Source organism: Scatophagus argus, chromosome 7 (assembly GCF_020382885.2).
Source record: "Scatophagus argus isolate fScaArg1 chromosome 7, fScaArg1.pri, whole genome shotgun sequence".
Classification (NCBI taxonomy): Eukaryota; Metazoa; Chordata; class Actinopteri; family Scatophagidae; genus Scatophagus; species Scatophagus argus.
The window spans coordinates 12,704,280-12,729,041 of NC_058499.1; the positions used below are offsets into that span (position 1 = coordinate 12,704,280).

General features: G+C 40.6%; 2 protein-coding genes across 15 annotated transcripts in view; both read right to left on the bottom strand.

Annotated features, from left to right (window-relative positions):
* mctp2a (multiple C2 domains, transmembrane 2a) overlaps positions 1–9,438 on the bottom strand; it is a 34,970-nt gene extending 25,532 nt beyond the window's left edge. For 3 of the 6 annotated variants that reach the window (XM_046394652.1, XM_046394648.1, XM_046394653.1), the window contains exons 1-9: positions 9,336–9,438; positions 7,289–7,393; positions 5,768–6,784; positions 4,541–4,600; positions 4,342–4,453; positions 2,013–2,155; positions 1,839–1,915; positions 1,636–1,750; positions 1,507–1,530 (exon numbers count right to left, since the gene is read on the bottom strand). In XM_046394652.1, coding sequence (XP_046250608.1) covers positions 1,507–1,530; positions 1,636–1,750; positions 1,839–1,915; positions 2,013–2,155; positions 4,342–4,453; positions 4,541–4,600; positions 5,768–6,772 — 1,536 coding nt within the window. In that variant the 5' untranslated portion in view covers positions 6,773–6,784; positions 7,289–7,393; positions 9,336–9,438. Of the gene's footprint in view, positions 1–1,506; positions 1,531–1,635; positions 1,751–1,838; positions 1,916–2,012; positions 2,156–4,341; positions 4,454–4,540; positions 4,601–5,767; positions 6,785–7,288; positions 7,394–7,517; positions 7,639–9,335 lie in introns of those variants that run through there. The other 3 variants (XM_046394651.1, XM_046394650.1, XM_046394649.1) reach the window with 3 other exon arrangements.
* A 902-nt stretch (positions 9,439–10,340) lies between these two features.
* Positions 10,341–24,762, bottom strand: part of mef2aa (myocyte enhancer factor 2aa) — a 63,521-nt gene continuing 49,099 nt past the window's right edge. For 3 of the 9 annotated variants that reach the window (XM_046393238.1, XM_046393237.1, XM_046393240.1), the window contains exons 6-11: positions 23,609–23,668; positions 17,753–17,937; positions 16,182–16,205; positions 14,483–14,612; positions 14,197–14,320; positions 10,341–14,001 (exon numbers count right to left, since the gene is read on the bottom strand). In XM_046393238.1, coding sequence (XP_046249194.1) covers positions 13,665–14,001; positions 14,197–14,320; positions 14,483–14,612; positions 16,182–16,205; positions 17,753–17,937; positions 23,609–23,668 — 860 coding nt within the window. In that variant the 3' untranslated portion in view covers positions 10,341–13,664. The remainder of the gene's footprint in view (positions 14,002–14,196; positions 14,321–14,482; positions 14,613–16,181; positions 16,206–17,752; positions 17,938–23,608; positions 23,669–24,762) is intronic. The other 6 variants (XM_046393241.1, XM_046393242.1, XM_046393243.1 and 3 more) reach the window with 3 other exon arrangements.

Sequence of the window (24,762 nt, forward strand, 5' to 3'; positions counted from 1 at the left end):
CAACTCCCCTGCCACTCCGGCCCCTCCTCTTCACTACGGGGTCACAACCCACATTGCCACCCAATCCGGGGGGATCAAAGCACATCTCAGGGACCTGAATTAACATGGAATACCACAGGCACAGCCCTATAAATATCAGCCCCTTCAAAAGAAGAGGAACAGAGGGAGTAGAGGAGCGATATAAAACAGGCCTCAGCCAAGTCATCCCAAGTGTTTATCTTGGACACATTTCTATCTCAGCGGCCAATAAAACAATTCCACTTAACTGTAAGTGGCCCCTAAAGAGAATCTATTCCTGGTCCTAAAAGGGCTGTGCGATTGCTTCCATATGGTGGGACAGCATGGGGACAAGCACGATGAGCTCAGACCCAGGTCCATTTGGCTGGTACCTCAGCACTGTCCATCCACAGCTGTGATATTACATCCTAACATCTGGGTTATTGCCCGCTATGCCTGGGAATTATCAGCATTGCCGATCTTAGGCATCCCACACTGGCAACATGCCTCGAACAGCAGAGCCCCCCCTCCCGCTTCTCCCATACGCCCCCCTCCTGTTTGAAACACTATCACACAGCAGAGTTTTACTTAGGCACTTGCCATTCCCTGTCTCTGTGGTGGTAACACAGAGGGAGAAAACGATGTTCTGAAAGAGGGGGAGTAGAGCTGTAAGAGCTGGGTGTTCAGCACTTCCAGGATAGGTGTTAAATGCAATAAGATATTGTACGTTTGTCAAAAATGAAATGGGAAAAAAATGGCATTGTTACATTGTTAAATTAGCACTGCGATTTAGGCGGCAGAACATTGTGAAGAGTCCCATCACACATTTCTGTCTCCCTTTGAGTATCTTTAACCATCTGTAGTGGATAACCTACAATGTGTATCAAAATGGCTTCATTCCTTTGTCATCTAATTTCAAATTGAGATTGTCTACTGGACCATCAAGAGACTGAACAGTGGCAGATGTAGTGACTACATAGGTGTGAATATAAACCCACTCACTGCCGTGCGAGTCCCAAACAGCAACCCTCCTGTTTCACTCTGAATCTAATTACAGCTGCAATATATTGAAAGCCACTTGAGAAGAGATGGAACTTTGTTTACTACAAAATCAAATACTGCTCTATAATACTCATCTAGGGGCTCTTTCAGGACAACATATTCAGTCAATATTATTATTTTGGTTTTGATCAGAATGTAATATTGTACCATACCTTTTTCACACCAAATGATACCACTGAAAATAATATGCATTGCAAAAAAGATTCACTATAAAATCACAAAAGCTGTGCTGAAACCAAGGTTACACACAAAAGACTGAGTCCCGGGCATACACCTCATTCTTTGTTGCACCATACCACAGTGAGCTACTGCCCCCTAGTGCTTTAGATCTCAACCGTAAGCACTACCATGTAATGCCAAAGTTGAACTCAGAAACACTATGGCATTCTGGATGCTATTTGGAAATTCAAGATAAAAAACAAAAGCAATGACATACAAAAAACATACCTTATTCTTCTTTTGTACCCATCTCTACAAAAGCAAAAAGAATTATATGAATTAGTACAAAGTATTCAGAGAAGAATAAGAACGGAGAACTGAATGAACAAATACTTCTTAAATCATAAATACTCTTACTGGGCCCCTTTTGATGGTGGCATCTCGAAACATTAAGCAGACTTCAACCAAAATAACGCCCATATCAACTTCTTTGCTTTTTGGATCATCAAGAGGCAACTCCATTTCATAGCGTCTGTGAAGAGACAGAAAGATAATGAAGATTTAAATTGATGATCGCTTACTGACATCCTTATAAAAACCTATTCTCTAAAAATCGTCACCTGTACAAATCAAGGTTTTTCAGGCAAATAAAGCTGGAACCCATGAACTCATCAGCAGTCCGATTTTTATCGTAGACCTGCAACAATATAACAAACATCATTAAGAGTATAAGCCAAGAGACCACATTTGTGTCATAAGAAAATCCACTCGTATTCGAACAAACCCACACCCACCCGCAGTTCAACGACGTGCTCTCTGTCTCGAAGAGGATAGGAGAAGGACTCATTCCACTTTGGATTCAGGTTTTTATAAACCACTTTGCTTTTATAAAGTTGTTTTCCTTCGAGTTTGAACTTCACATAAGGATCACTGGTGCCTGAAAACCAAACATAAAAAATAGAAAATCAAGATGTGCGATACAAGTGGTAATAACCTTAAGTGCTAAATTAACATACAACCACAGTGCAGAAACATTGATTTCGTAGCAATCTATGTATTATTTAAGGAAAACTATGTTTACTTTGGGTGGAACATATTGTCACTTTAAAAATGTACACTGTTTATAAAAACACAAACATGCACACCCTTCCCCCATGCTGGTTGTGTGAGAGACTGAAATATGTGAGGAGGAGGTGCACCCCACACATAGCAAAAACAGAGGGATGTAGCTGTTTAATTGTGAAAGGGTAGAAACACTCGCCAGCATGAGGCTACCAGAAACCAAAATCTAGAAGCAACCAGTGTTAATCTCCCAAGCCTGTTAAGAAAGTCTGTCTGCAAGTGGGGTGGGGGTATGGGACTTCTTTGTTTCTGCAATTGCATGCAGATTGGCCAAAAAATGAAAGCCAGTCCCATGCCTTCATTTGTATAGGGGAATAAAGGGGTGCTTGAGAGAGCCTGCAGGGAGGCTTGAATCACATGACAAAGGCCCTGTGGGGATGGGCTGTCAGGCCTGTCAGCTCCCCACTCCAAATGAACATCTCGCAAAGGCAGGCAGGACCCACAGCAGCTCCACCCTGCCAGCCTGTGACAGGGAAACCTCCAGGCAACTTGACAGGAGGAGAATGTGGCAGCTAGCAAGGAGAAAAGCTCTGGCATGACTGAGAACGGTGACGATGGAAATTAATGGGAAAAAAAGGGGAGAACAAAAACTAAGGAGCGGGGGCTGGCGGCGTGGGTCCTTTCAGAATATGTAATGACAATGTATGCCATTGGTGAGCCTTTGGCACGGTGTTTATTGTTGGGCAAACAGTGGAGAGACAGGGGGCGTGTGGGGATTGCATCGTCATGGTGCCATCTTGTCAGGCAAAGTAAGGTCTCAACTAGCAGGGAGTAGGGCACTGGGCTTAGAGGATCTTCCACCACCAGGCAAGGAAAAAAAAAATCTTTCCTAGAAGGAAGTTCTTTCACCACTTCAGTGTAAAGTGATTTCCCAAAGCTACAGGAAGTACAACAAATTTTTACATTGGTTAAAACAGCATAGCCTCAGGGTGTCAATTTTCAACAAACCTGTCATATCATAAATTCCTACTATGAAATGCATTTTTCATTGTAAAATGAAAAATGTTAACTTTTATTTTTATTTCAAGTAAAACTAATCACATAAATCAAAACAAAAAGGTTGATTTTGAAGGTAAATAGCTACACTTAATGAGACCAAACGTGAATCTCTCATATACTGTAGTTCCACTTATGACCACTTGATGTCACTGCTTTCCCAAAGCAAACTCTCACTTGTGCCTGTGTTTTTCTTTCTCACCAATCAAATTCATTGTCCCTGTGGCGTCAATACTCTAAACAATACGTCAGTAGTTCACCCAGTTATGAAATGAATTCAATGAATTCAAATATGTTAAAATCTAAACTTTGATTTTATAACTGAAAATGAGAATTAATAAATGTAACCAAATTACACATTCAAATGCACTAGGAAGGTTACATTAATAAATTATCTTACTGTTGAGGCCTGTCATATTTAAAGACATAATAATAACATTTAAATAGATTATAAAATGTGGGGTCAGTAATAGCTCTTTTTTATGAAAATCTATTAGTCACAGCCTTTGTTTTGAAAAAGCCCATCAGTTGTGTTTGCAAAATTATGAAGATCTGACTTTTCAAAATAAAATTAAAATAAAAAAAAAAACACACAACCACAACTAAAACACCTGGCAAACCATTTCAAAATCATATGTTTAATTAAGTTGCAGTAGCTTTGGTTTCATGTACATATTATGTTCTGTTTCATTCGTACTGGTTGCTTTATCACAATCAGTTGGTCTTCTGTCATACTGGTCGGACTACATACTTCTTTTGTGTTTTCTAATGCTTTTCTACGTCGCTTGACAAAAGATGTCATCCTCACAAGTAAACAGAAGCATTAACTGAACACAGTTCATCTCACTTTAACACGCAATGACACATTCCTCATTCCCTACTTCATAAACGCAGCAGGATTAACAAAATGTATACGTGTTGTACGTATACGTGTTGTACTTATACGCTGTGTTTCAACAAGGGTTCACCTTCACCTTACGGATCACCTGAAGGCTGTTGACATACCTGAGCGCTTGTCTCTGATGACCAGGTTCTTTCCCTCCTTTAGGTTGATGCTCAGGAGGTACCTCTGGACTGCAGCAGGTATTTGAACCTCAGTCCCACTGGTCATGACCTGCTGTTGAGAACCATTCACGTTAAAAGGCTGTCTCATTACAGATGCTTGTCTTATTTCGATGGGAACATCAGTACAATGAGTACTCACAGAGCTTTCCAGAGGATCTATCACATTTTCATCAAAGAGATCACACTGCTCACTGGAAATCTACACAGAAATGGGTTGTCATGACATTTTAAAAAAGATGGGAATGCAGACACTTAAAATACACACAGTACAGTCAAAGTGAGGAGTCTAACAACATGTAGCGCCTTGTGGTCTACATGATATTTATAACTGTTTATCCGGGAGCACTGGGCACATGTGGATATGAAAGAGACAGAGCGGACTCCTATCTGGACAAAAACACTTGTTGATGTAGAAAATAATAAATAAATATGAAAAATTCAACATTTCTGTTTAATATGTGTCCCTGTAGTGTGGAAACAAAACCTACATCCTTGACTATAGGTAGTGTCTTTTAAGGATCACAACCAATATGTCTGCAGTATGTAGATACTGCTAAGAAGCAGTATAAAGTGTCAACAGCAAGGCAAACTGAGATACCATCAATCTCTTTCTGTGCTCTGACAAGTAACACTGGTTTCGCTATCGAAGAGGCATCTAGGCAAAAGGGCTCTGTAGTCAAATCTCAAATGGTCCCTTCACATTTAGCACTAACTATCTGAGGATGCTTTTGATATGTTCCACCAGTGGACTGAATAGTTAGTCACAATTGGTATACAGAATACAGAATATGCCCATAGTAAGTGATAAAACATAACAAAGCCAGGTCTAGGAAGGAAGGAAGACTTTTCATCATATTAGAGGCTGTGGGCTTAGTCTTAGCATAACAGCTGAAGTGTGTGAAAAACCAAGCCACACCATTTGAAAGTGAAATGAAAGCATGCAAATATGAATGATGTGAGAATATATTAGACGTTATTGGCTTAGTTATTGTGGTCTTGTTTCATATTTGATTTTGCCTGGGTGCAGGACTTTAAATCCACCCACTGCACACAGTTGACAGAGTGACTGACATCAGGCAGTATTTTATTAGTTATAGGTAACACGTTTTTATTTATAGCTTCATTGCTTTATCGCACAGTTTCTTCATGACCACCTTATTATTGAGGTAGAGCTTGCATATGTTTATAGTTTCTAGAAAAGTAGTAAAGAACAGGACTGGATTAGTTTAGCTTTCAATCTGTTTGATTTATCACCATGAAAAAAAAAATTGAATGAAATGAAACACAGTCTACAGGACACCAGGAATGCAAAGACTAACATCCTCAGACTACTCATGTGACTAAATACACCAGTTATGGAACTGACCTCTGCTAGTTCTTTCAGGGGGTCTGCAGACTGTCCTCCTTCTAGCAGAGTCTCTTCCATGGAGATGCCTCTCATGAAAAGAGGAGAGCAGGGTTCTTGGTCCAGATCCTCTGAGTCTGTCGTCCAGGGCATGGTGACTCGCTCGTCATTAGGAGTCCCACAGGCAGAGTCCAGAGGAGTACCATCTGCATTCTCCAAAGGAGTACTCTGAGTATCTAATATCAGAGATGTTCTATCTACGGGATATTTTGGCACTGTTGGTGGAGTCTGTTTTTCAGATGATGGCTTCCTTGGCTCACATGGTGTGGCCTTCTTTTCTTTGTAAGGAGTCATTTGGTCTCCAAGTGAGCTTGCTCTGGCCAGTGCCGCAGAAACAGGACCTGAAAACACTGTGTCCATCGGGGCATCGTCACCAGACAGACTTTCTCTCTCTATGAGGTCTGGCCTCGGTGAAACGGCGAGTGCGTTGGTAAAAACAGATCTTGGTGCAGGAACTGGGTCAAAATCAAATTTAGGTATACTGACGTGAGCTTTTTTATTCACTTGTGCATACAAGCCTTCAAGAGTCACATCCACCTTGTTCTCTGAGCCTGAATTCATCATGTAATCAATTTCCTCACCAGGCATCAGTCTGTGCACTGGTGCACTCATTCTATTCAAAGCAGAATCTGTGTGATTTGCGGGAACTCTGAGTGTAGTTTCTGAGACATAATCGTTCAGTTTGTCTGTGAAGAGTGGTCCGTCAATGTTGGGCCCACTTGCAACAGAATCAGTATCACTCAATCCAGGAGAGACGCCAAAGAAAATGGCTTCAGAAGCACTGGACATCAGCTCTATAGAAGATGCTTCACCTGGAACCAACCGTAGGTCTGGTACAGAAATACTGCGCCGATGGGCCAGCTTCCTCCCGTACTTGTCATTTAGCTTTTTACGTGGCTTCTTCAGGTTGGCCAGTTTGGTTTTCTGACGCAAGTTCTCCAAGAAGTTCTTCTTCTTGACATCCATCTTGAGTGATACCTTTCAGATAAAAAAAAAATGACAACAAAAAAACAAGATGCTTAGTGTTACATGTTTACAGGCCTAATACGATCCCAAGCCAAATGTAAAGTCACCTTGAAATGGTTAAAGATTGAAGATATAAATGTATTTACTAAAACAATATTGGCTACACTCACACTTTCTTTTGTGGAAAAAAACATAAATCCTCTAAACAAATTTTCCTATCGTGTTCAACATTAAATTTTTGTTCCAACACTTGAATTGTATTTGATAGAGGCACAATTAAAGCTACTGAGACACTATTACTGTACTGTGTGTTTTTACAGGAGATGACAATGTACAGATGGCCAAGCTAAACCAAATGTAGATTACAGGCTACATGATAACAGAAAGATCTTACCAGTAGTGCTATGTCCAATCTCATTCCTTAATAAATTATTTCACCTAAATTATTTTATCAGCATTACAGTACCTCAAGAATGATTTCAGTATAATGTAAGCAAAGAGAACAACACATTATACCTGTCCACTCCAACCTTTGCTGAACAGTTCGACAAAGCCTCGCACCGAATCAATCTCCACCGACAGCAGCAGTATATTTCCAGCAAGGCAGCTCAGTCATCCTAACTATGACGACAAAGAGGAAGTGTTTCAGGCAATACAATATGTAGTTAGTGCACTTTCCTGCTTTAGCTCAACTCTGAAGACAAGTGATTGGTGGAAATGCTTAACTGGGCGAAACTGGCCATACCAGTCTCACAAGGTGAGTTTCAACGACTATGAGAATGCCATAGTCAGGTGTTGAGTCCTGCCCAAGTCTTTCATTCTGGCTGAAGCAACATACACTGTCATTTCAGGTATGTGGGATGGGGAAATTGAATTTATTATGACACTTAAGCAAGAAATTAAATACACACTGAAGCAATGAAACTATGAGGAAACTGTTGTAGGTTGAACAGCCTGTTTATTGCCAGCTTCTCTGTTTAATGTTGATTTGAATATTTGGCTTTGTCTATATTAATTTGTGAGATATTTGTCTCTTTTAAGGCTGGCAAGTAGTACACTTCCCCTAATATGCATTCTCTTATAGGTCCAAGTGTTTGGAAAAAATAAAAAACGCTTAATGCTATAATCTAGACTAATTCTACCATACAACTGTCCTTCTTATCTGTCCCAAACATTCCCAAAATACTGCTGATGGATTCCACAACATGACTGAGGCATATGAAATGTTGGCTATCTGTTCATCTTATCTCATCCCTGATCTTCAGCACGGATCTGGCACTCCGTGGGTGCCTTGTCATACCAAACTGAATTTCTTTCACACAGCCCCATATTTGTTTACAGTGGAACATGGTTTAGCCTAAGCTCGTCAAAAGTGAGCATTTGTGTTTGCAAAGCATAAACTATAGCCTTCTGTCCACACATACGAGCCTATGCAACAGACCCACTTGTGTTCACTCTCCCTCTCCTTGTCTGTGCCTAACAGTGGAGACTATATGACAACAGATGTGTTTGAGTCTGGACTGAGTCTTGTTCAATATTTGCTGATGTCTTAAGGAGATCAGGCCCACATGAAAGCACCCCAACTTGGCTCCCAGTTGAAAGGCAAGGCTGGGGGATCTGAACAGGGCAAGCCCCTATGGCAGGTGGCCTGTCGCCCTTTTTCTCACACAACTCAAACAGCGCAAAACCCTGCTTGGTTACTCTACACATGCACACTGGACCTGTTCCAGCCTGCAGCACAGCTGGTCTGATGGACCGGAAGCCAAGAACATGCACTTGGGGACAAATATACTGAGTGATGCACATGCAAGCCTTCACACTGTCATGGAGGCTGTGGTCTACACAGCTCACCTTAAACCCCCTGTTTGTATTGCAGTGTTTCGTGTGTCGCAGTTCAATTTATTTTAGTCGAAAAGAGTAGCAATACCACGACGGAGAAAAATTAAAAAAAAATCAGAAAAATCAAATTACAACTTAAGCAAACAACTGTAAGTACCATGTGCTTTTGTACCACAATAAAGGTGTTTACATCAACTACTTGCACTCTAACCTGCTGTCGCTACTCGTTCATGAGTTCACACCACAACAAATTTAATGAGCTAAAACTTACATTAAATCTCACTGTATAGAAGAGTACAGAAACTATACTTTAGTCAGTCAGAGGGAAAAGTAAAATTATTTATCTTTAAAGTACAGTAAAGTCAAAGATGCCTCACAAACAAATGTTTTCTTCACAACAGTAACTGACTTATTAATCGTTAGCTTTACGCTAAACGTTAACATTCTTCTTATCAGCTAATGTTAATGTTACAAATTGTAAAATTTTTTGTGTTTGAAAAGACGAAACCTACTCTAAACGGAAATTTTCGAACTTTTTAAAACATTTAATTTATTTCACAAACGGAAATGGATATTTTATAACAACAGGTTCGAGCAACGGTCAGTTAGCTAGGTGCTAATGGCACAGTTAGCTAGCTGTCCAATGGTTCAGCCCAGATGTCTTCTTCTGCTGTTAGTAATTCTCTGCTTGTGACTTTGAGAGCCCCGTGCTAAAACGACTTACCTTCAGCTCAGCTAACAACATGTACCACCGGACCAGCAACCTCACAGTGCAGAGTAATTCATTGTATTACAGTGCCTCCTGCTGGCGACACCGTGGAAATACACCATGGTGTTGCAAAGGAACTCAAAAAGAGAAAGAGATTACAAGATCACCTGAGGAAAACATTATTCATATTATAAGCAGTCCAAGCTAAAATAAAATATAGAAAATAGAAATGTGAATTCAACATTCTTGAAGTCATTGCCAGAATCAGCTGAAGGCTAAGAAGAAGTTTTGCAGCTTCAGGTATGTGCTGCTGGCTCATGGGCTGCTGATAGGTAACTAGCCTAAGTATATTTACTTATACGTTGCAGTTAAAGTACAATTTTGAGATACTTTGCTTAATTATCTCCATTTCATGGTACTTTATATTTTTACTATTGTTCACTCAGACAGAAATGTTCTTTTATCTGACCGTATTTTGCAGATTCAGATTATTCATTCAGAAAATCTCATCCATTCATAAAATATGGCACATTATAGATTCAGCTATGTGCCCATTCATGTACCGTATAAAACTTAAAATTAGTTCCACCATGACCAGCTGCAACAATTAAAAAGATTATTAAATATATATATATATATGGTCTTGCTTAAGCAAGACTTATAAGAGTTCTGCTGGTAATTTTAAGTTTTTACACTGTAATATTACTACTTTTCTTCAAGTAACATCTCCCACCACTGGCTGCCACACTGCAAGGAGACCAGCATGCAGGAAATCCCTGCATTAAATTCTGCAGCAGCACTCACTTTTAAATAAGCATCGTGACTCTGGTGATTCCATCGAAAGGGTGTGTCAGACAATTTTCTTAGATAAAGTCTGCAAGATGTAGAGCTTAACAGTATTGTGCTGTTTCATTTGTTTCACTGTGTGATTGACAATGACGGTGGCCTCAGGTGCCACCTGATGCATGCAGTCAAAAATGCAATTTCTCAAGAAAAATTCAAAGAGGAATAGACAGTGAGTTCAGATTGAGCATACACTGAGGTGTTTAATAAAGTTGACAGTTTCTACTGTTTGGGACTTCACAGGAGAACAAATTCTATGTAAGAGTTGTGTACTTCATTTTATACAGAATAAGAGAGATAACCTAAATTACACATTAAAAGCCAATATTTGTACTTTTGTGAAGAATACAAATTTTGTACAACAATATCTAGCATAGTATCTTAATTGTTTAATAAAAAGTTCACTTGAATATTTATTGTAAGATTAAAATAAAATAACACATTCAAGGGAAATAAAATGTTGATTAACTTAAAATCTCTTTCCATTTTGAAACAAATAATTTCATTATTGGCAACAAAGTCCAGCTTGTGCCGCCAAACGGTCTGAGCATTCAAACCGAAAACAGCTCCTTTAGTTAAGTGAACTATCAACTACAAACACTTACCAAACACATAGTTCTGTTTATAAAAGCCATGAAGCAAAGCAGTGTACTCTTAAACAGCAAAGTGAAGAAATTCCTTGACAAAGGTTCATCGTTTACTCCTTCCTTTCACATTCATCAGTTGTGCACAATTTGGACGTAGACCAAAAGAGCAAAGTGTATCACAGTGCATTCACAGGGCATTTTATTGTGTGAGTCTTCTCTGAGAAGAGGCAGGCCTGGTCATGTTTGAGTGACGTCTGCATTGTCGTTTTTTTTTTCTTTTTTTTTTTCAAACCGAGAGAAGATAGAAGAAAAATGGTTTAATTTTTCTTTGGGATAAGGCATTACCTAACTGTGCATATACTGTAGATAGAGAAACTACAAAATTCCCTGATATGTCATCAAGTGCTTAAGTATGTGCTCAACTACGAGGTGGTGCTGCCCGGACAGGCAGACGTTTTTTGTTGTAGTCATTTATTATTGCTATTTTCACCAGCTGTGTTTGACTGGATTACATTATGGACACATTGTGTAAAGTATATCAGTGGATATGAACATGAAGAGATTGCCCTGGGGGTATATCCAAATTAATCATTTAATAAGATGAATTGAATGTGACTTGTAGTCCAGTAACCTGCAGCTGTGGCACTTCAGTATAAGAGGCTAACAGTCTACTCTCAGATACTCTTCATCCTGCTGCACTTTTGACTAAATATGACCTGCAATGACATCATATTCTGTATACGTCATGAGAATCGGGGCTGAAGCTGCATAGATCATTACGGGTGTATGCTGAGAACTACCATGGAGCTGATGATGGGACGGCGAGAACAGAAACCTCAGGAACCCACACAAGATATGTCACGGTGAATGCAGTGTGATTCCTTTCTCGTACAGCAAACTTCTCAAACAAATGTGTGCAATCCAGCAGTGAGATTGAAGTCAGTGACATTTCTTTGTTGGTGCTATTATGAGTTAGCTGCTGAATTATTTGATTCTGTGATGATGGAGAAGAAAACAAGCCACAGCCTCCTTGTCTCAGATAACGCAGGCAACATGACTTCAACGCCTTCAGATTTTCACTTTTCTGGTTCCTAAAGTTCCTAGGCCTATAGTACTCTTTATGTATTGATTTAAGATACAATTTCTGGGGCCAATTAAGGAAACACACAAGTATTTTTTTTTTCTTGTACATAATCATGACTGACATTTCAAGTAGACTGCAATATTTACAACCGTGTACGGGCACGGGCAGGATAAGTTTTGAGTGAAGGTCAGCAGCCACTTTTACCACATTTTCTGTCTCCTGCTTGTATTCTATTAACCAATAACAGAAGAGTGGAAAGGGCTTTAGAGATGGCAAGCTTTTCAGTTGAGCTACATGCAATAACAATAGATTATTCTTCAGTGTGGGGCTGGGACCTTGGGTTTTAATGTTGGCAGTGTATTCAGCAGCAGCTGGTATACAACTAACACAAGTTAACAATAGGAGGGCAGAAACCCCATTTCCCCTAGCCTTGTGATCATCCTTCACAAATATGAAAATAGCTTCAGAACTCGAACTTCAACCTCACAGCATTGTTATTACAATGTCTTCAGGACAAACAGTCATCACTGATAAAGAGAGAGGAAAACAAATTGATCGTCAGGAACTAAAACACATGGAGGGTTATGGTGGCAATTCAATTTAGAAGAGATTACAGTAAATTTAACAAAAAAAAAAGCAAATATTGACCAGTGAATGATCTACTTCTTAAGGGTCTACTCTTGTAAACTTGGCTGTAATCCACAAAAATATACTTTTCTCGAAAACGGTGATCGTACGGTACATTCAGTACGCACTCACACCCTGGTGATATATATATTAAAGTCGTTATTTACACAACAAAAGAACATGTTTGGCTCAAAGTTTCAATTATACAAACAGAACAGCAAATGTTCATGGCTTTAGATATCGATTCAAGATCTGGTTTACACGACTTTACACTGTTTGCAATACAGCACGAAAAAAATAAAACTATGATGAAAGAAATGGTGCATTTGAGTGAACTGTTAGGAAACCGTAGCAACTGTACAAAACAACACAAAAGAACAGCTTTGGCTTATATTACTGATGAACTGTTACACAAACGTGAACATGTTGATTTTCTCACCAGTTCAACTGGACAGGTTCGCATTATCTTAATTGCACATTTATATATCCTACTCTTTTAAATTATAAAATGAATAGTATGCCATTATTGCGATAAATTCTGTTGCTATGTTTGTTTGATTTCTTCACTAAAGTAGTCTCAACTGTTGCAAATATTTACTGTGTGATCAATATTCTTGAATGGTATTTAACTCCATGTTCTTTGTGTCTCCTGATGGACAGAATCCATAAATTAGAAGAGGCCACTTGAGATAAAGGTCTTGTATGGTTACAGCATGATTTTTAAGATATCGTTCTTGTAGCGAACATCGTATGTAAGGGTCCTCAGCCTGAAAGCAACACAAACTTTCTCTGATTGTTTGCAACTTGCGAGCACAACAGCAATACAGCAACTACATGTAAGTGTCTGACTAGACCAGTGACTATAATAATCTACCGCCTATTGTTTAACAATTTTCTTTGAACATCTTTCTTCTGCAAACGTAATCTGAATTGCACCAAGTACCTGATACCACCTGCTTGTGCATATACCCCAGTCCAGCGAACTGAGATCTCTTTTTAAATGTTCCTGTATCAGTTTGAGAAATTACTTTAGATATGTCCTGATGTGTTATGACATTTGCCACTCAGTCTTACAAATTGAAATGGAGTTGAGTAATAGTATCATAATGATAGCTCTAAGGACCCTTGCTCTTTCTTTTATCTCCACGTCTAACCCCTCCCTCTCTCCGACTGGCTGGTGACTGGAGGCCTGATCGAGGCTCTTTATGTCACCCATGTGTCCATGCGCAAGCGCTTGACAGAGGGACTCTCCCTGTCCTCAGAGCCAGCAGGGGGCCTGCCCAGCCCCAGCGGTGAGTGGAAGTCTGGCCGGTGGTCCTCACGATCGCTGCCATCATAAGAGCTACAGGAGGAGCTGAGGCTGTCAGCAGGTGAACGTCCCAGAACCTCCTGTCGGCTGGACCCTTGTTGTGGCGGCTGAGGGGGGAAGCCAGAGGGGGTGACACGCTCCCTCGGTGGCGAATTGGGCTCGGACTTGATGTTTATGCTCTGGCTGGTGTTGACTGAGAGGTTGGAGCCCTGAGGTAGGTGACCTCCACCACTGTAGAGAAGATAAGCAGGATTTTTTTTGTGTTCAAATCTAAAAATTAAAACAACAAATGCTAGTCTCAACAATGTGAAAAAGCAGGGAATATGTAGATGTGTGATTCAGCATGATATCACAGAGCACAGTGGGTGTTGCTTTTATGTGAGGGCGTCTGGAGAGTGTGCCTTTGTTTGGAAGTGTGTTACTCACACCAAAGAATTAAGAGCTGCCTGGCCCAGTTGATGCTGTTGCCATGCCGACATGGAGCCCAGTGAGAGCCCAGGAGAGCTGAAACCCTGTAGGGAAGAGATCTCTGCACTGCTCAGGGAGAACTCTGTAAAAACAAAAGCAGCCACACACAGTGAGAACTCACTCACATTTCAGCTACAACATCGTGCGCTACTGAGAAAAGAGCAGGAACCGACAGCATGCAGTACAAACAGTCACGGCTGACGTGGTTGTTTTTAGTCTGAGGGGAGAGCAAAGCCAGACTCACCAGCAGGGTTGTAAGAGGTGGGCATGCCTGAGTAAACCAGGCCCTGTGGGGGTAAGCTGGGGGTGGTGACAGACACTACTGGAGTGGCCAGAGGCTGGGTGGACTGGGAGCTGCTTATTCTCTGGGTGTTCTGCAAAACACAAAAAACAACACAGAAAAGATATTAGCCCAAAACATAACACTACAATACCACACTCTAATAATATAACAAAATGTATTTTCTTATCATTTAAAAAATCTAATATAGACCTTTTTGTTCATCTTAAGTTGGTACTGATTACAGTAACCAGAAATAAGACTGTAATAATAAAAGCTGCCACCAGGTGGTGTTGTAGCTTCATGGTAATTAACATTCTGATCTTCCTTTTTCATTTACTGCATGTTTTGACAAATATACCTAAAAAGAGGATTAAAAAATACATGAAACAATATAATAATAAAGGGATATTGTGGGTTTTTTACATGAATTTTCTGATATTTATCTGGATAAAGTCCAATGTTTACATACACAACGGACATATTTATTATTTCATTTGAATTTATCCCACATTCAAAATGGTTACTATATGTTTAAAGTAGATAAGTAAATTTCAGTAACTCCAATAAATTAGTAATTTCTTCCATCATTTTACAGTGAACAACAGATTCAATCAGAACAGAAATCACAAAAAAAAACAATACCTGACAGGGAGCTACAGTGCCAACAAATTATTAATCACATTTAGTACAATCTGTTTAATGAATTTTACTTTGTTAGAAACAAAAAAGAACACAGTTTTCAGGACAGTGCAGGTGAGAAACAAACGCCTGTCATGGGTAAACCCCATTCAGCAGCATCTGTTGCCTGCGTACTCAGAGCACAACAAATCGAAGTGAGTGAAGTGATTAGTTTTATGATCAAATAATCAACCCTGAAGTGAGAGGGTGCAAAAGGATAATACAAATGACACATTTCAATCCCCAGAGTGACACAACAGTAAAGCTCCAGTGGTTTTTAGTGCAGTGACCGGCATGCAGTTCACGCAAACAAACCAGCACGGCATGGTGTGGTCATGCAGCAAACTGCGCTGTGAGCTACGAACGCACACGCTCCAACCGCACTAATCAAAGGCAGACGTAGTTTAGGACAATACTATAACAAATCATCAGGATATAATGTAACAAGTAGCTGCCAGCGGTTACAAGTGAAGCAGCCTTGCATCATATTCTAGTTGATGGCTTCCTTGTATTGTTCCAACGCTCTGCAGCCAGATGACTTCACCCAAACCAAGTATCTCACAGAATGATGTCATTTAAGATGACGCAATCTTCTTTTCCTTAGAAAAGAAATATCAATTATTTATATTTTTACCCGCTGAACACTTTTGTTCCTCTAAAACTTTTCGGATTGTAACTACAATGAGCATTAATTTGGGCTTAGCTTTTAGTCTCTTTCTTTCTCACTCTCTTACACACTCCTGGTGATATATGACTAACATTGACGTGTTGGAAACGGAGGAGCCAATTTAACAGGCTGAGGCAATTTTCACAGGCCAAACCCAAAAACATGCAGTGACAAAACATTTTTTTTTAATTTATTATTGCTGGCAGTCCTGAGAGCCAATCTCCGGTCTGAGCACTGCCTTTAGTCTAGCATGTGTGATTACCGGAAGCATGTTCACATTTCAGCCATTTGCCCAGGCATTTTGTCAGAACTCACCAAATCCATTTCCTCCTCCTCCGACTGCCCTCAGCAGAAGAAAAGAAGAAAGGCAGGGTTAAGAAGCAGAGCAACTGTAAATCGCTCTGGAAAATAGCGCCAGCTATCTAGATTTTACAGCAGAAGGGACAATAAGGGCGGATGACTTCTGCAGTCCTTGTAAAATCACATTTTCAATCTCAGTCTGTAGCCTGCTGTTTTGCTCAAGAAGCATTTTGTCCAAAGGCACCTGATCATCTTGTCTTTATTTACCATTCAGTTGTCAATGTTCCATGCAATGACATGTGAATGTGAATTTCTGAAGCTATAGTTTGTTGGGTAAACGATGCCGAAGAAACGGTCAAATCCTGAATGAAAGACGTTTGAAGTTAAGAACAAAGAGTTTAGTATGGCAGCAGAACCGTTATGGATACTGACCAACGCTCATCTGATTCTTACTGGGACATTTCAGTCATCGCAGAATCATCAGAAATTCCAAATAAAGTTTTTTTTCAGTAGTACAAACAATGACTGAATAGTACTGTGTATCTCAAATCCTCCCAGCGCAGAAACAGGAACCAGAAGCCCTTCTTCCATTTCTTCTGTGCTCTGCCATCTTACATACTGTGGCCAGGCCAGGGCTGTCTTAATACCCACACTCAATCAATAGCGGCAGGAAGACACGACAAGGGCGACAAGATATTATCTGGCTCACACCCTGAGCCCCTGATTAAGTCTTCATCTACACTCTGTCACACTGAGATGTGATTAATTTAATACCATTATGGCCTAATGACAGGCTGTCTGCAGACCTGCCACAGCCGGCGCAGTCCACAGCCTCGATTTAAAATGCTCCGCTGGCTCAGACAGAACAGAGCTTTCCCCCAGCCACTGCCTAACCTGTTTCAGACCTCTTACAATAATACCTGTCTTGCTCTACTGATTCCACATGCCAACATGGTAACACACAGTTGTTTAAACACTGCACTCCAGGCTAGCTGTGGCTCGGCAAAAGGAGGAGCACCAACAGTAACCCAAGGTTTATTTACCAAACACAGTCATTTTCCTGGAGTGGCTCCTGTTGCTGACAACACCAGCGACACAAAAAGTTGGAAATAGTATACTGGCTGGCCAGTGTCTGAAAATCGCCCACTTACAGTTTTTTTTCAATTGATTTATGACCACGAGAGAGTAGTTTAGCCTCAGGTGTTCATTGTGGTCACAGCACTCTGCACCTTCATTATTATAATTAGAAAATGCCTCTCATTCAAATGGGAATAATTCAGCAAGTGCTGTAACACCTGGGCTGCGGATTCTTGGCTCAGCCAACATTTTAATGGAGGTGATCTAAGACGAACGCAGCACAAGAGGAATGCTGCTCAGATGTGGCCTGCACACTGCGAGTGCCACTTGGCAGAGAGTCCTTGGTGAGGTGACAACCTCACTAGCACAACATGCTACACTGATGGCACATTCTGCTGTGAATGTCGAGATTAAGACACTAAGGAAAGGTCTGGTCTGCCCCGCAGCAGAGAAATTTAAAGGTCCTTTAGCTGGTGATACTCGTATGCTGTGGTGTGCTCTGTACTCACCAGAGGGGGCATCATCCCTTTGCTAGATGGAGGGATAACAACCCTTAGGTCTGGCTTGCGGCTTCCCATTCCCATGTTCCCTCCAGGGGGTGGTGGAGACTTGGTGGGCATGACTTTACCCAGGCCATTGCCGCTGGGTGTGCTGAGGACGCCTGGAGAGCCCCTGGGGTTAACAAAACCATTCCCTGCAGAGGTACACAGCGACAGAAACACATCATCAAACCACGGACTGTGACTGACAACACTCCCAGTCATCAAGCAAACCTCTCGCACAGCGTTGTTTTCCTGCTGCGGCACACAGCGTTAAGTGTTTCCAACCCTCTGGGAAGTTTTAATAGACTTGGATAATTATCCTGCACATTTACAAAAATAAAATGTCCATTTCAAAATTGATGAGCCTTTTATTTTTATTGTGAATGATTAGATCAAAGTCAGTCCTTTACATCTTGGGATGAGGAGCAGTTCACTGACAAATGTACTGTGACTGCTTAAAAGAAATAGCTGAAGCCATTACAGTTGAATACAAACAATAAAGGAACTCTAGATGCTGTTTTTACACCGTGCCCACAAACAGAAGCAAAGTGCCAGACTCTTCCTTCATCATTCACACCTCAATGTGCATGGTCATTAGTCATTTCCTCATTTCAAAAAATTTGTATGAGTCCCCACCAATTTATTTTAGAAACTCCCATCCTGCCCACTCCCTTTCTATCACTGGACAACTATCCCATGCAAAAGGCGAATATTATCAGTGGGTGTGGACAGATTGCCGAAAATGAATAACATAAATGCGTTTCACAGTGTCACATGAAAGTGTTACAGACCTACAGTAAAAGTTTGAAACTTAACTCAAATATAAAATTTGAAATAAATCAATAAAATAATTCATTCTGACGTCAGACTACTCCCGCAGTCGTCACTTTTATCTCTCACAATTAACTACTGTAACACTGAATACTGTTTTTCACCCTCTATTCTGAGAACTGCTGCGTTTAAAAAAAGGGATTCAGAAAAAGATTAATTCTTCCTGGTTTTGTTCACCAATACCTTGTTTTCAATCGCAAAAGCCTCTATGACTCATGCGAACAAGGTCTGCAGTGGGATTGAGTGCAGATTCCACACAAATCTACTAATAAAAATGCAGCAGTGAATCGCTATGAAAAAAATAACCAAACAAAAGCAATAACTTAAAGTGCATTTGAATTTTGATATAAAAATATAAATGAAGAGAAGAAAATTAGAACAGAGCAAAACAAACTCCCCATAAGTTTACTTGTAAATTACAAAAAAAAAAAAAAAAAAGAAGTTAAACAACAATTTGTTTCTGTCTCTGTTTACATGATTACAGCTATGGTTTTACCTTATTCATCTTTAATTTCTGCCACTACATCCAGTGAAATAAGAAATGGCAAAAATAATAACAATAATAATAAAAAAAAGAAAAAGAAAGCAATGTAATTCAGTACACTTAGACATTATCTTAAAAGAATCGTAAAAGATAAATAAATCTGAAGTAAATCCCAACTGATAGTGAATTTTTAAATATTCTAGAATAGCAAACAAATATACAAATTTTTACTTCTTTTTTTTACGGGGGTGGGGTTGGTTCCCACCCCCAGTGTTGACTCAGTGGTTACAGTCTTGCTGAAAGCGACGGGAAGACAGAATGAATTGTATCTGCCACGCATCAACAGATCAGTAACACTTCAACAAGTTGCTGACTTCTCCATTGTGTTCAGTGTATCCCAATGAAACACAGAGTGTGCGCACAATAAGTGGGCTCTTGCACAAGAACATAATGGAACAATAGCCCGTCTGACTACAGATAACAACAGCAACAATCCACGGTCAAATAAACAGTTATGATGCCGACAATAGTATCACACAGCTGAATCAACAGTATATACAAGCAGCTATTGCCATCAGCTCTGGCTTTGATCATACGAGACTTGGCTGCTGCAAGAAAACAATGTTTACAGAATTAGCAGAGTAAATGACCAAGGCCCTTAAAATAGCAAACCTGATTAAAAGCAGTGAATTTGCCACTGAGTGGGAATGAGATGATAGCACAAATAGAATATCATGTAAAGGAATGGCTTGCAGTGTGGCAGAATGGCATATCAAGAGCTTTCTGATTACAATCAGTGAGCTGTGAAAGCTGTTGCTGAGAAAAAGAAGACAAAGGAGATGACATGACGGTCCATCTTTCACCACAGACGTTTTGTCTTGTCACACCAGAGGTAAACACGCGTGTAACTTCCAACATGTAAGGATGGCTGAACTGCAAAATGTTCTCATATCTTGCACTCTGCACCATCCACATCGGTAAGCTAGCTTTTGCAGCACTGGTAAACCTCAATGTAATGAAGCTGCTATTAATGACAATAATTGCGCCTTTGCCTTTTCTGCTATGACATATCAAAACATCTACTGTGACATACAATTAGCTAGTGAACATCAAAAATATAGCAAGACACCTTCCAGTAAACCGTACAAATTAAAATTAATAACTTAAGTATATATATATCTTCAAATAATGCATATTTTAATACAAAATATATGAAAGGCACCAAAGTAAAAACTTTAATAGATCCAAGAATGACGAGCACTTCTTAAATCATTTTCTAAATCCAAACATTTCTAAACTCCTGTGCACCTGCACAGCACATACACGTTTTATGCAGCTGCTGATGTTGTAAAGATAAGTAAAATAACTGATGCTCTTTTGTATTAGACAACAAGACAAAAACAAGAACGCATTCACACTGTATCATTTTCTTTGTTCACTTCTATACCGACATGCGCTGGCCTGATAACAGTATGACACACTGGAACCTTTCACAGGGCAAAAGACAGAGAGACAGACAGACACTCAGTGCTGTATTCGCCAGCTAATTCAGACTTGGATAAACCCACTTGACTTGCATATCTTTGGAATGTGCCTCTGATTATGACTTCAGATGTCTGATGAAGAGAAAATCCCACACTTCTTTCAATTAATTGCCAAGAAGGGAACACATGTCTGAACAAATACTTAGACCACAAAGTTCATTTTGAACCAAGGTAACAGACACAGGACCCAGCCTTTCAGTAGGGACATTTCAATGGGCTTTTCTGACGTCTGCCCTCATTCCATATTCAGATATTCAGACTTCTCCGATGGACTGGCTGTGCCAATACATCCTCTCTGGCTGAAAAACTTTGCATGTTGAAACCTGTTTGGTTTCAATTCAGCATACTGAATTATTAACACGGTCTGGGAGGGGGCATTACATAAGGCCTTGTGTTTACAATTGAAATACTCAGTCTTAGTTTTCATTTCATCAAGTTCAGGGAAAGAAAACACAGTGAGTTATTGTGCCCAACATCCCACATGTGTCAGGCTCAGGCAAAATCTCTTGATGAATGAGAAGAAATGGTAGATGAGAATCAAGGCCTCCAAAAACAGTTTTCTAATAATAGATGGCATGCACACTCCTATTGTTGAGTCTCACAAAACTGAGTTCGGGCAGGATGGGGGCAGAGGGTGATGTTTTTTAAAGGCGTAATATGCAGCATTTTGTCAACTGCTGTTTGAAAACAAAGCATTCGAAGTTGGACCCTCCTTCACGGCTTCACTAAGAGTAATGGCGGTCGAGCAAGCTAGACAAGAGATTGAAGCAGTGGATCAGAGAAACAAAATAAAGTTTTTTTTCATATTGTTTCACATCTATTATGTTCTACAGCACACACACACACACCTCCAGTGCAGGAAGGTGACACACTGTTTGAGTTTGTATGAATTCATCTGAAGTGCAGGCTTCATCCTGTCCGCTGTTTCCTCACAGCTCTTTGTGTGCACGTAGTTCACAGTGTTTGTAGTACTTGCATCTCACACAGACGGAGCAGAAGAGAGAGAGATGGCAACAGTGATGTAGCGTGGTCGAGACTTTTTCCCGATCTCACACGACCCAAAGGGCGTCCAGAACACGGGACAGTAGTACGAAAAAGGCAGAGGGCAGTGTCCCAGTCGACACACACACACTTCTAGTTGGAGAGGAATGACTTTTGCATGAGTCTATACATTGTTTAAGATGGCAAACAGGTTAATTTCTATTGCCCCGCACTCTTATGACATTATTGTTTCTTCCTGTACAAAATGGATATGATTCATCACGACTGTCCAACCCTGCATACATGTATCATATTCAATTAACCACAGCATTAAGAACCCAAACACTACAATAAAAGACAAAAACTTTCTGAAAGACACGGCTGCAGAACTGTTGATTCCATTACACGATGTGACCTGCTCAACATACTAACATGCTTTGTAATTCTGTTCCTACAGCTTGTAATGTCCCAGTATTAATGTGGCATAGTGCATAAGACAGAGCATGCTCTTAAATCCTTCCCGTTCACCACAACTTTCATTCTTAATGCTCACCAGTCAAGGACCGACCAGAGCTGGTAATGAGGTATATGTAAAAGTGAGAATTGTTAGTCCAGTGTGCAGCTACATGTATAGAACTGCACACTGGACTGACAGTATGAAGGGTTTTTTTATGTATAGTAGCTGTAGAGCCATTATATGAAAGACTAAAGAGCAACAACAGGCGGCGTATTTTAGAAAGAACAACTGAAATTTGTTCTAATCATGTTCCCTCTGACATCAACATACTGTATGCAGGCTTGCAAGTTAGGTTATTTTCACAATCAGCTAGTAAATCCTCAGGGACACAGAGACTACTTCTAATGTTTGCCTTATCTAAAAAGAACACATAATCTTTTTTTCTGAGGCGACACCATCGAACAGGAGAGAAGACATCACACAGCACATCTTCCATCTGGCCACTCTGAAAGGCTTCTGCTGTGGTCATCGCTGCTACTTGTGAAAAATCAGAGCTATGTCAGGAATGGTCATCTGACAGCAGGGCTGGAGAGGTTTCTCCTCCCTGTAGCCTCTGCTGGTCTACACACTTGGTACAAACAACAGCTGCAGCATGCTCACACTGTGCCAAAATGCTGACACCCCCTTGGCAGAGGATCCCAACTCTACCGCGACCCTGGTGCCACACCCAAAACTTAAAACTCACCCAGTGCTCCCTTTAAATTGCTGACTAGAAACCAATCAGAGGTGACCTTTAGACGTTGTAATCAATGCCTAACCAAACATCTAATTGTAAGCCTATATCCTAATTGTCTGCCGCAAGATATGAATGTTAGCCATCTTACAATTTCGTAACACCATCCTGCATTTTGACAGAAATCCTATATGGAGTGACACGGAAAGGGTTAAACTCCACCTGCCTCCGCATCTCACATGGCACATTGCAGCCATGACAGGCTGTCCGGTCATTGTGTACTGAGGACTTAGTGGGATGTCATGGCCCGAATACCTACAGGGTTATGCTAGTCTAGGCATCTTACAGACCCTCTCCAGCCTTATAAGGGCTGCCAGAGTGGTGGGGGAAAACAGATGCACCTGTCAATAGAGGGAAGGAAACAGGAGGGGGGAGGGCTACACAGGGGCGACAAATTTAAAGGAAACACTGAGCTTATTTACCTGCCAAAGTCAGTTGGACAGCTAATTGCGTCGCCTGTGTAATGCTGGGTAAATGCTGCTGAGCCATTTCCCATCTCTCAATCATGCATTTAGCAGGCATATCATATATTTCATCTGTTGACAGGAGCAACACATGTACTGCCTTTGCATGCAGTGAAAATATGCAGGGAAAAGGCACTATCAGTCAATGATAATGACAACTATCTTGAACCAATCACAGATGGATACGCAACTTTCCAGCTTGCGTGCTAAGCAGGAGGCCTATTGGGCAGCGCTACAGAGAGCTAATGAATCTCTCCGGGAGGACTTACCCGCTGGGCTGGAGCCCACACCACTTGGCACTGAAAGGTCTGTGGTATCCAGCATGCCACCTAATGAGATGCACAGAGTGATATGATTAACCATCTGCATCCTTCTGCAAGCTAGCAGAGCATGTGATGGAGATGCCAGACCAGACATGAAAATGTCATGTAGCGCTATCTTCAACAGCAAATGAAAGAAGGGCATGTGCTCCCACCAGTGTCCTCATGGTGGGGATTTTTTTTTTTAGAGATATGATTAAAAACAGCAACATCAAGCTGTGTTCGGCATGGTGTTTGTTATGTTTATAAAGATGGAGATGGTGAATGCAGCATTTCACTACGAGGACACCCCTCCAACATGCAATTATTCATTTTCTTGGAAAGCAGGTATCTGTTGGAGCCTCTCTTAATGGTGCGTATGAACACTTTGCCAAACAGACGCTTTCAAGAGAGATACTTAAATCAAAGCACACAATGCTAGAATGCCACATGGACCTGAACATTTTTTTAGCTTTTGAAATACACTGATCCAACATGAATCAGAAAAAAAAGAAAAAATAGAGTAGAAGCCTTGCAGCGAGTAAAAACAAAAGAAAAAATATTGTGATAAACAACCACAAAGTAAACCCCCTGTAAATGGGCAGGTGTCAGCCAATTTTGATACGTGGTCAAATTTGAATGAGGCATTTCACACCTTGTTGCATGTACTTCTGTCGTATGCAGAGAAGCTGAATCTTGCAAAAGCCATCTGGACTGACTGAGTCATACCAGTCAAGCAAGCACTAGCGTCGAGTGACTTCATTCTTCTACAACGCTGATACAGTAAAAGGTGTGATAATAAGCATTTCAGAGGGTGTGAAAAAATATATCACACAAACAACGGTTGAAGGGTGTTTGTATGACATGACTGCTTGATCTTAGGTCCCTTACATCCATCCATCTTAAAACTCTATATATGTATTAGAGCAAAAAAAAAAAAACTGAAGGGATAGTTTGACACATTAGCTTAGCTTATCATCAAGAGTAGAAGCAAGGGGATTCTTCTGGGTTGGATGCAACACCTCTAAAGCGTTGTGGTTTCCGGGGGGGGGGTGGGGGTTGGGGATTATAGGAGAGAAATGCTAGGCACGCTGATTAACTGTTGTTCAACAAAGAATTGTTAG